This window comes from Nycticebus coucang, chromosome 17, assembly GCF_027406575.1.
Source record: "Nycticebus coucang isolate mNycCou1 chromosome 17, mNycCou1.pri, whole genome shotgun sequence".
NCBI lineage: Eukaryota > Metazoa > Chordata > Mammalia > Primates > Lorisidae > Nycticebus > Nycticebus coucang.
This window is the reverse complement of record NC_069796.1, coordinates 39,389,864-39,400,700: the sequence shown is the minus strand read 5'-3', so window position 1 is coordinate 39,400,700 and position 10,837 is coordinate 39,389,864. Positions and strand designations below refer to the sequence as shown.

The window sequence follows — 10,837 nt, the reverse complement described above, 5'->3', positions numbered from 1 at the left end:
TAGAGCCTGCCTGTGTCACTGCCTACCTAGCCCTGCCTTCCCCGCAGTGCCTGAGCCTCTCATTCAGACCACTTTAGGGGTGAGAAGGGGAGAAGGACTTACAGTACACCCCCACAGGCTCTTCCTCGGGATGAAGGGTGACCCGAGAGTTCTTGCCCCCCACACCCACCCGGCGGCTTGTAAGCCGCTCCTCAAGAGATTGCAGCGGGCTGAGGAGCAGACCTGCCCGCTACTGTTTCCAGCTTCCACCTGAGGGTCCGAGGCCCCGCGGCGCACGTGCAGTGCATACCTCCACCCCCTTGGAAGGCGGGGTCGTGTTCAGAGCCAATGAGAGATTGCGGGGTGGAGGGGTAGGGAAACTTCCAGAGGCCGATTGGGGAGGAAGTTATAAAGGAGGTACGAGGGAGCCCGCGAGAGACCATGCAGTCCAAACGGGAGTGTGAGGTAAGTGATTGGCTACAGGGGGCCAACGAGCTCCACCTGCGCGGGGGTACGACTACAAGGACCCCCCCCCAATACCACAAGCGAGGTGGTGGCGGGCTATAGGATCCTGCGTTCCAACCTACCTTTTCCCTCGCAGTTGTGGTGCGAGAGGGTGAATCCAGAGAACAAGGCGGCGCTGGAAGCGTGGGTGAGGGAAACTGGCATCCGCCTGGTGCAGGTGAACGGGCAGAGGAAGTATGGCGGGCCACCCCCAGGTACGGTAGTCTCGGCCCCTGTGCCTGCCTCGCTACACCGGCTTCGTACGGCCCCCTTTGGGGGAGGGGCCTGCCCTCACCCTCCAGCAGAAACCCCAACTACCCGGACTTACACCCCCAGGCAGATGAGGAAATTTGGCTCCTCACCCACCCGCCCCATCTAGGAAGGGAGGTTAGGTGCACCTACTCTGTGCTAGCCTGGTGGTTAACTCAGGCCCCTAATTATGCCAACAAGCCGGGCGACGGCGTTGTACCCACCAAACAGACGTTTCCTAACATTGCCCTCTCCCCGCTCTGGGACCGTGGGCTCCAAATTCGGAACCATCCCGGTGGGTGACGGTGCCCTCCACACCTCTTTCCCCCAGGCTGGGTGGGGAGTCCGCCGCCAGCCGGGTCCGAGGTGTTCATTGGGCGGCTGCCCCAGGACGTGTACGAGCACCAGCTGATCCCACTGTTCCAGCGCGTGGGCCGCCTCTACGAGTTCCGCCTGATGATGACCTTCAGCGGCCTGAACCGCGGCTTTGCCTATGCCCGCTACAGCTCGCGGCGCGGCGCGCAGGCAGCCATCGCCACGCTGCACAATCACCCGCTGCGGCCTTCCTGTCCGCTTCTAGTGTGCCGAAGCACGGAGAAGTGCGAGCTGAGCGTGGACGGACTGCCGCCGAGTCTGAGCCGTCGCGCGCTGCTGCTTGCGCTGCAGCCGCTGGGTCCCGGCCTGCAGGAGGCGCGGTTGCTACCCAGCCCCGGGCCGGCGCCCGCGCAAATCGCGCTGCTCAAGTTTAGCTCGCATCGCGCGGCTGCCATGGCCAAAAAGGCCCTGGTGGAAGGTAGGGGTACAGATGGGGGGAAGCGGGGGGAGGGCGGCTGGCCGGGCCAAATGCGTTGTGCCAGGAAATTTTATGTGTAGCGGATAAAGTCAAAAAGTCTTGAGGCAAGCATGCTTGAGTTTGCAAACTTTCACTACTTGATCAGGCTTTTTAGATTTCCAGTGGTGCTACCCTCACCACTTACTTAAAATTAGAACGCTCCCGGTGCATTACCTCCTCCTGACTTACACCTCAACATCCCAAAGAAACTGTTGTAAGAGAACATTGCCTTGCCCAAAGAAATCCAACTGAGCCTACCAATTATCTATTATAGAACCTGTCTCTTCAGACTATATTGAGAAGTAACACGATGGCTATGTGGTACTTAGCTTTGAGTTTCCTGACTCATAGCAAGTATTCTAGGTATAGATTAGTTATGAAGAAATTAGGGGCGATAGCAGGTGTATTACATCCCCCCTTTTTTTGAGATAAGTCTCACTTTGTCACCTTGGGTAGAGTGCCGTAGAGTCACAGCTCACAGCAACCTCCAACTCTTGGGTTCAAGGGATTCTTTTGCCTCAGCCTCCTGAATAGCTGAGACTACAGGTGCCAGCCACAATGCCATCTATTTTTAGAAATAAAGTCTTGAACCTATGAGCTCAGGCAATCCACCCGCCTCAGCCTCCCAAGCTCTGGGATTACTGGCATAAGCCACTGCTATGCCCCCTTTTCAATTAAAGATAATCCTAGAGAAGGCTCGTCTTACCATTGTCTTCTGTTACCCAAGGTCACGCTATCAGGAAATGGGGAGGCTACAATTAAACAAAGGCCTAATTCCAGAGGGCTCACAATCTGAGGCTTGGGCCCAGGGCTTAAACCTGCCCTTGTCTCCGCATTTTTCCTGCAGGCCAGTCACACCTCTGTGGAGAGCAAGTGACTGTGGAGTGGCTCAAGCCTGACCTGAAGCAGCGACTCCGCCAGCAGCTTATGGGTCCCACTCTGAAAGGTCTACAGCCAGAGGGCAGCCGGTTGGCCCTGACCGGGGACAAGATAGGGTTTCAAGGGGCTCGGGCTGCCCTGCAGTTGTTGTGCCAACAAATGAAGCTGGGCAGCCCAGTGTTTCTCACCAAGTGTTTGGGCACAGGACCTGCTGGCTGGCATCGCTTCTGGTACCAAGTGGTGATCCCTGGGCATCCAGTGCCCTTCAGTGGCCTCATCTGGGTTGTGCTTGCCCCAGATGAGCAGGATGGGCATGAGGCAGCTAAGGATGCTGTGTCTGTGCGGCTACTGGAGGTACTGAGTGAGTCTGGGGCCAGCCTCTTGTGGTCGTCTGGGGCTGAGGCAGGTGCTATTGTTAAGCAGTGACCCCATTCTCTCTACAGGCAGCCCACATGGGTAGGCAGAGCCTGTGTCTCTCCCCAGCCCAGCAGGCCTGGGCCACCACTATCTGACCCCAAAGGGAGGAGGGGCATAGCCAGGCCTGACACATTCTCCCTGCTGGGGCAGGGACCCATGGCACCTGGGCTTGGCTCAGGTTTGGCTTAAGTTGTGAGGACCCTTGCCCTCACTGTCTTGTCTTACCCAGGATCTAACCTGACCCTGTGGTCTTCCTTGGGTATTCCCTGTGTGATAGGCATCTACCCTACCCTCTGCACACAAACACGTACACACCTTAGCATGAATCTTTATTTTCTTAATTTGTCCTTTTTAATTGGAGGGTGTGGGGGGCTGGCTGAGCCAAAGGGTAAGAAATTCTTCTGCTCTTTGTCCCTGCCACTGGCACTCTGGTTTGGGCTTATGTATAGTTTTGAGTTTTTCTATGCTGGTTGTATTTATATTAAACCCCTGGTTAGTACACACTTGTGTCTGTGCTGTCTTGCCCAAGCATAGGGTTTGTCCAACACTGGTAGACTAACTGCTACAGTACAAGTACTTTCCTAACATCAGTGTCCTGAGCCCATCATCTTCTGCTGCACAAAGGGGTATTAAAATTCACATCTTCTCTGGGATCAGCCCAACAAGCAAGACTCTTAGTCAGAACCTGTCCTGAGATTCAGTTCATACCCTCAGTCACTGTCCTCTCTCTCCTCTTCATCTTCCTGCCAAGCCACAGTGTCTTCTCCCTCTTCCCTCAGTCCTACAAAGAAGTCATCAGTGCTCCAAGCCTTGCTGCTCAGGGCACGCAGCGGCCCTCCCTTTTTTTTGCGCTGACGGTAGTCATTCACCACCATAGTTCGCAGCTGGGTCAAGTCCCAAAACTTGAGGTGTTGGTCATGGCCGCTACTGGCCAGGAAGCGGCCACAGTGGGAAAGGGCCAGCTCTTCCACAGGCTCCCCAGCATGCTGACCCACACTGCCCACCACTCGGTTTGGCAGGATGTTCACAGCCCTGACAGAGAAAGAACAGTGTTGGATACTGGCTACTTGAGCCCGCCATTCCTGGGACCTGCAGGCTGTCCTGGCTTTCCTCACCTGATTATTCCATCAGTAGAGCCAATACACAGTAGACTCTCAGTGACTGGAACCATGCAGTCAATGGACTCAGCTCTCAGGGCAAAACGATCACTTGTGGCCCCAAAGCCATTCCAGTTGAAGAGGTAGATGGTACCTTCACTGGAGCCACAGGTGACCTTCTTCCCAGACTGCAGGGAAGTAGAGAGCAAACCAGGTCTATAGAGCTGCCTCAGATCAAGCCTCTAGCACCCCCATCCCACCAGACCAAACTATACTTTCATGAGGGTGACAGAGGTTAGGTCCCCAGACTGAGGCTCTGAGAGCAGCTCAAACCGGCGTCTCTTGATGTTGAAGACACCAAGGCAGCCATCTCCACTGTAGAGATGAAAGCAGTACACTTAGCCCAGAGCTCCCTGTAAGGAAAACAGATTGGGGGGGGGGGGGGAAGGATGACACTTTGAGGTTCTACCTGGCTGTCAAAAGCAGCTTCTTGGCTGGATCCAAAGCCATGTCTGCAATGTATTCCTCATGCTGCCGCATATCCATTAAGGGGGCCTCCTTCCGCTGGTCCCATAGACGGATACAACCTGTATCGTCCCCTGTGGCCAAAATATTCTCATCCACCAGCAACAGACTGTTAATGGGGGCACTGGAGACACAGACAGTGACCTTACTGGAGCATCTCTGTCCCAGTGGGGACTTCCTAGTCCTTACCCCCACCTCTATATACATACACACAATTGGCTCCCCTTACCCATGAGCTTTGGAAATACGTCTTTCTAGTCGGCCCTGCTCCACATCTAGAACATGGATGGCTTTGTCCTTGGAGACAGTAACAAGTTCTGGGGGAAAAGGTACCCCGGTCATGGTGCTGCTCATTGCTCCCTACCCACCACCACAGTGTCTGCCTTCCCCAGTACTCACTCTGCCCATCTTCAGAAAAGACCACAGCTCTGCAGGACTTCAGATGGTGACCTGATGACCACAGCTCCTTGGTTTCTCCCTCTTGGCAAGAGTAGGAAAAGCTGGAAAACAGAAGAAAGAGGGTGAATGACTCCAGAACTCACCTGGGATGCATGGAATGCATAGAGCAATCTTCCCACTACCTAGTCCAGCTTGCACACCTCCAATCTCAAAAAGTTTATCCCATTTTTCCATTTTCAGTGAGTTTCAAATGTTAGGTCTTGTTTCATTCAACATACATTAATTTAAGGTACATTTGCTCAAGACCTTTGTGTAGGCCAGACACAGTTCACACCTATAATCCTAGTACTCTGGGAGGCTGAGGAGAGTGGATTGCTTGAGCTCAGGAGTTCAAGACCAGCCTGAGCAAGAGTGAAACCCTGTCTCTACTAAAAATAGAAAAACTACGCATAGTGGCACATGCCTGTACTCCCAGCTACTCGGAAGGCTGAGGCAACAGAATCGCTCAAGCCTAAGAGTTTGAGGTTGCTTTAAGCTATGATGCCACGGCACTCTAACCAGGGCAACAGAGTTAAGACTCAGTCTCGGAAAAAAAAAAAAAGACTTCTGTGTGACCTCACCCCACCCATCTTTATCATCTCTGAAAGCCCCAGCCTACAGAAAGATTGGGTCTGGGGTGGTGCCTGTGGCTCAACGGAGTAGGGCGCTGGCCCCATATGCTGGAGGTGGTGGGTTCAAACCCAGCCCTGGCCAAAAACTGCAAAAAAAAAAAAAGATTGGGTCTGTACTCCTGTGGAGGAAATACTTGAGTCAATGACAGAAAACTAGCACCAGAAGTTTGGAATATAAAAATCAGTTAAGGCTGGGTAAGCTCTTGTCAGCAGGTCTGCAGGTGCTAGAGAAGTTACAAATACAGCACATTAAGACCACATGCTGAAAAAAAAGGATCAAAATGGAGGCGTACAAGAGACACACCAGCCTATAAACTCAACTCTGAGGCAAGTACCTGTCTGGAGAATATCCCCAATGCCTACCTCACAGAATATCCTAGAAAAAGGGCAGAATGAAAGAATGTTTAATTGCCAGTGAGTTCCAGGTGGGCAGAATTGAACCTGCTCATTGTTTTCTCTGTTGCAGTGTCTAAAAAGATGCTTAATAAACATTCACAGATTGAATGAATACTTGGGAAGGGAGAAAAGAGCCCTGGAAAGCTAACTGACATGTGAGTTGAATCATGAAGAATAAGCATTCACCTAGCAGAGAACAAGAGGCAGATAGTGGAGGGAGATGTCCATGTCCCTTACACAGCAGAGATAAAGAATGAGGGGAGGGGCAGCACCTGTGGCTCAATGAGTAGGGCACTGGTCCCATATACCGAGGGTGGCGGGTTCGAACCCAGCCCCAGCCAAACTACAACAAAAAAATAGCCGGCATTATGGTGGCCACCTGTAGTCCCAGCTACTTGGGAGGATGAGGCAAGAGAACACCTAAGCCCAAGACCTGGAGTTGCTGTGAGCTGTGATGCCATAGCACTCTACCGAGGGCAACAAAGAAAGACTCTGTCTCTAAAAAAAAAAAAAAAGAATGAGGGGAGGGTTCAGGTAGCAAGAGAGTGTCATGGCTAAATCTGGAAAGATGAGCTAGACTGGGCTTCAGACCATGTGGGCTAAGCAGATGTCCAACTTTAATCCTGTGGGAAAAGAAACCTTTTCAGAATGGTAAGAAGTCAGAGGCCTACCAGAAGGTAGTAACTGAGGGTGGGGAATGGGGAGGAGCAAACTAAGGGATGCCCTCCCAAACCTTTTCTGAGACAAACTGAAGCAATGAAGGTATGGACCCACCACCTCCACTATATGGGGCCAGCACCCTACTCCTTGAGCCACAGGCGCCACCCTGAAGGTATGGAGAATATGAAGAAAAGATGGAAGGCAAGTGTCTGGCACTATAAATATGAAATAGTAGTAGAAGGAAACCTACATTTGTTTTTTGTTGCTTTTGTTTGAGACAGAGTCTCACTCTGGTACCCTGAGTAGAGTGCTCTAGCATCATAGCTCACAGCAACCTCAAATTCTCGGCCCCAAGTGATCCTCTTGCCTCAGTTTTTCTATTTTTACTAGAGATGGGGTCTCACTCTTGCTCAGACTGGTTTGGAACTCCTGAGCTCAAACAATTCACCTGCCTCAGCCTCCCAGAGTGCTGGAATTACAGGCGTGAGCCACCACAACCCTGCCTGGAAACCTATGTTTGTTGAACAACTGCTCAGGTCCTATACTAAACACTCCTTCCTTCTGCAAGGTAGATATTATTATTCTCCTTTACAAAGATGAAAATACATAAGTTAAATTACCCAAGGGCATTAAAGCTAATGAAGGACTGAGATTTAAATTCATTAAGTAAATCTGATAAGCACAACTCTCCGGGTTAAAAACCTTCAGTGTCTTTCCACTGCTTCCAGCCTGTATCTTTTGTTCAAAATCAAACATGTATTGAGCACCTACCCTAGACTAGAGGCAGAAGATAAAAAACAAAATGGACTACAGAATAACTTGCATTTTTCAAAATCTAGGCATAAAAATATTAGTAAGCTCAATCCAAATTGTGCGTATACACAGTCATAAAAAGAGTAAAATCAGAAATTATCACATAGGCCAGGAGTGTGTCTCAAGCCTGTAATCCTAGCACTCTGAGAAGCCAGGGCAGGTGGATCACTTGAGTTCAGGAGTTCAAGACCAGCCTGAACAAGAGCCAAGACCTAGTCTCTACTAAAAATAGCCAGACATTGTGGCAGGTGCCTGGAGTTACAGCTCCTAGCAAGAGGATTGCTTGAACCCAAGAGTTTGAGGTTGCTGTTATAACCCCAGGGCTACAAAGTGAGACTCTGTCTCAAAAAAAAAAAAAAAAGAAAGAAAAGAAAAGAAATTAACAGAGAACATCATATATAATGTAAAAGGTATTTTTCTGTGGGGCAAGGTCAAAAAAGCTTGAAAACATGTCTCTAGTGAAAGAGAGAAGCATATAAATAATTAAACATGTGTATGGTTACAAACCATTATAAAGTTTATGAGGGAGAGGTACCATGGCATTGGTGCCATGGCAGCATCTAACAGGTAGCCTCATTTAGTTTGGGGCAGGGAGGAAGAGGGCGAGATTCTGAAAAGTCAGGAATAGTAGGTAAAAGTGAAGACGTTTTCCGGGCAGAAGGAATATCATGTGCAAAGGAGCAAATGCTTCAAAATATGTTTTAAGAAGGTATGGATGAATGAGCACAGATAGCAAAAGGGCAGGCAAGGGTCAGATGATCGGGACTTGAAAGATAAAGAAGTCTGCACTAGGGCGGCGCCTGTGGCTCAGTGAGTAGGGCGCCAGCCCCATATGGCGAGGGTGGCGGGTTCAAACCCAGCCCCGGCCAAACTGCAACCAAAAAATAGCCGGGCGTTGTGGCGGGCGCCTGTAGTCCCAGCTGCTCGGGAGGCTGAGGCAAGAGAATCGCGTAAGCCCAAGAGTTAAGAGGTTGCTGTGAGCCGTGTGACGCCACGGCACTCTACCGAGGGCGGTACAGTGAGACTCTGTCTCCACAAAAAAAAAAAAAAAAAAAAAAGAAGTCTGCACTAAATCCTAAAAGCAGACATTATCCGTTTTTAATCAAGGGAGTGACTGGTTGCATTTGTGGTTTTGAAAGATTAAATAAAAGGAGCCGGTTGAGCTTCTTTATATTGAGCTCAAACTCAATATAAAATAATCCAGTAGGAAATACTAAGGCCTTAGACGCCTTCTTGCCGTGCTACAGACTCTGGGCTCCGTTACGACATTCTACTTTGTGCTATCAGTTCTTACAATAGATTAGTGCGGTAACTAGTTCAAAACTTAATGTTACTGAATCCGACCGAATCTGTCTTGAAAAACTTCTCTCCCTGCAACTTTGTCTCTTCCCTCCTCTTCCAAGTTCCATCTCAGGAGAGTTTCCAGACCCAACCTCCAGACCCTGCCCCGCACTCACACAAACACGTCTCCGTCCACGTCCCCTGCAGCCAGTAGGTCGCGGGCCGGATGAAACGCCAGCCCACTGGCCGGCGCTTCCAGCACGATGTCTTCTGGGGTGTCCCGGATCCGGGCCGGGGCTTCCGCGGAGTCAAGGTCCTCTTTGTCGCTCCCATCTTCAGCGGACATCTCTTCACACTTGCGGTCCATGCCGGGACTGTACCACACACGGCTCGTCTGCTCCGGAAATAGCCACACTGCAGGAGGCGTGGCGCAGAACACAGCTTCCGCCTCAGGGGCGGGGCCGGAAGTGTCTCTGGTGTGTTTTAGGTCACCAGGGGGAAGGTGCACTGGCCATATTGCCGGTGTGGGTGGGGCTGGCTGAAGAGATTCGCCCCCAAGGTTCGCCACTTAATTGGTCTTATTGTGATCGGGACTGGAGCTAACTAAATGATACGACGGTAATTCCCCCCTCCCTAATCACTTCATGTAAGGTTGGGAACTGCCTTTAAATCCTTTCCCTTCATCCTGCTCCACCCTAGCACTTAATACCCTTTGGATAGGAGAGGGACCCTAGTCATTCCGGCTTGGTGAAACCCCAGATCGTGTCAAGTGACAACCTGGGTAGCCGCTGAAAAAGCAGTAAAAAATGACATAGGAAAGCCTGGACAGCAGGTAACCTGAGGGCACGCTCAAGCTGGGCAGTCCAAAATATTCGTGGCCATCACCGCTTTACCCTGTTTGCTACCATTTGGCCCAAGACCCTGGGCAGAAGCAGTGCTCAGAGTTACCAAGGAATTGAAGAGGAAAGTGAGCATGACAGCTGACATTCTGGACATCCCTGTTACCAAAAGCTCCACAAAGATGGGAGCACTGGCCGGTCGCGGTGGCGCACGCCTGTAATCCTAGCACTTGGGGAGGCCAAGGCGGGTGGATATCTTGAGCTCACGAGTTCGAGGCCAACCTGTGCAAAAGCGAGACCCCCATCTCTACTAAAATAGAAAAAAAAATCTGAGGCAAGAGGATCGCTGGAGCTCAAGAGTTGGCGGCTGCTGTGAACTATGACGCCAGGACACTCTACCTAGGGAGAACGGCTTGAGACTCTGTCTCAAAAAATAATAAAATAAAAACAAACAAACAAAAAAAAAAGATGGGAGTACTCTGCATGGTGAGGCAGATGAGGAGCAGGTGCTCCTGAGGCTGAAGAGAACCTGCTGACATATCTGTAGCACTAAGCCTTCTAAGCCATCTTACATGCCGATGCCGAACACCCTTAAAGAGGAGTTGAAGTGAGGTTTGGGACCTCACAGAGGCAGTACATCCCTTTCGCTGAGTAACTGGGAAAGTTACTGTGTGGTGTTGAGCTTCTTTGTCACTAGTGGCCAATCAGAAAGTCTTGATCACTTTCTTTTTTTTTTTTTTTTTTTTTGGTAGAGACAGCCTTATTTTACCGCCCTCCGTAGACGGCCATGACGTCACACGGCTCACAGCAAGCTCCAGCTCTTGCACTTAAGCGATTCTCTCGCCTCAGCCTCCCTAGCAGCTGGGACTACAGGCGCCCGCCACAACGCCCGGCTTTTGTTGCAGTTTGGCCAAGGCCGGGTTTGAACCCGCTACCCTCGGTGTATGGGGCCAGCGCCCTACTCAGCCACAGGCGCCACCCAGTCTTGGTCGCTTCTATGAGGTTTGTGGTACTTGCAGAAACTTAATTTCAAACCCACGGTCAACCCACAGGTCTTGCTTTTAATGACCTTCCAGGTATCTTCACCTGAGCCAAATCTCCATGACCTTTTTTTTTTTTTTTTGCAGTTTTTGGCCAGGGCCGTGTCTGAACCCACCACTTCTGGTATATGGGGTTAGCGCCCCACTCCTTGAGCCACAGGCACTGCCCGACCTTTTTCATAATTAGGACTGTCTATAAACATGGGATCAGGGTATCATTTGTCTGAAATCAGCTATTTTAGATGCTGTTGCAGAC

The 10,837-nt window shown here is 50.9% G+C and overlaps 2 protein-coding genes across 2 annotated transcripts; one reads left to right on the top strand and one right to left on the bottom strand.

Moving 5' to 3' along the window:
* Positions 1-147: 147 nt before the first annotated feature.
* On the top strand, positions 148-2,869 carry DND1 (DND microRNA-mediated repression inhibitor 1). The gene is made up of 4 exons (XM_053566618.1): positions 148-444; positions 581-698; positions 1,064-1,525; positions 2,412-2,869. The coding sequence occupies exons 1-4, from the start codon at positions 421-423 to the stop codon at positions 2,867-2,869; spliced, it is 1,062 nt and encodes a 353-aa protein (XP_053422593.1). The 5' UTR covers positions 148-420.
* A 62-nt stretch (positions 2,870-2,931) lies between these two features.
* On the bottom strand, positions 2,932-9,098 carry WDR55 (WD repeat domain 55). Its single transcript, XM_053566617.1, has 7 exons — positions 8,879-9,098; positions 4,882-4,982; positions 4,712-4,799; positions 4,427-4,606; positions 4,233-4,332; positions 3,976-4,145; positions 2,932-3,892 (listed from the first exon to the last, which is right to left on the bottom strand). The coding sequence occupies exons 1-7, from the start codon at positions 9,067-9,069 to the stop codon at positions 3,571-3,573; spliced, it is 1,152 nt and encodes a 383-aa protein (XP_053422592.1). The 5' UTR covers positions 9,070-9,098; the 3' UTR covers positions 2,932-3,570.
* Positions 9,099-10,837: the final 1,739 nt, after the last annotated feature.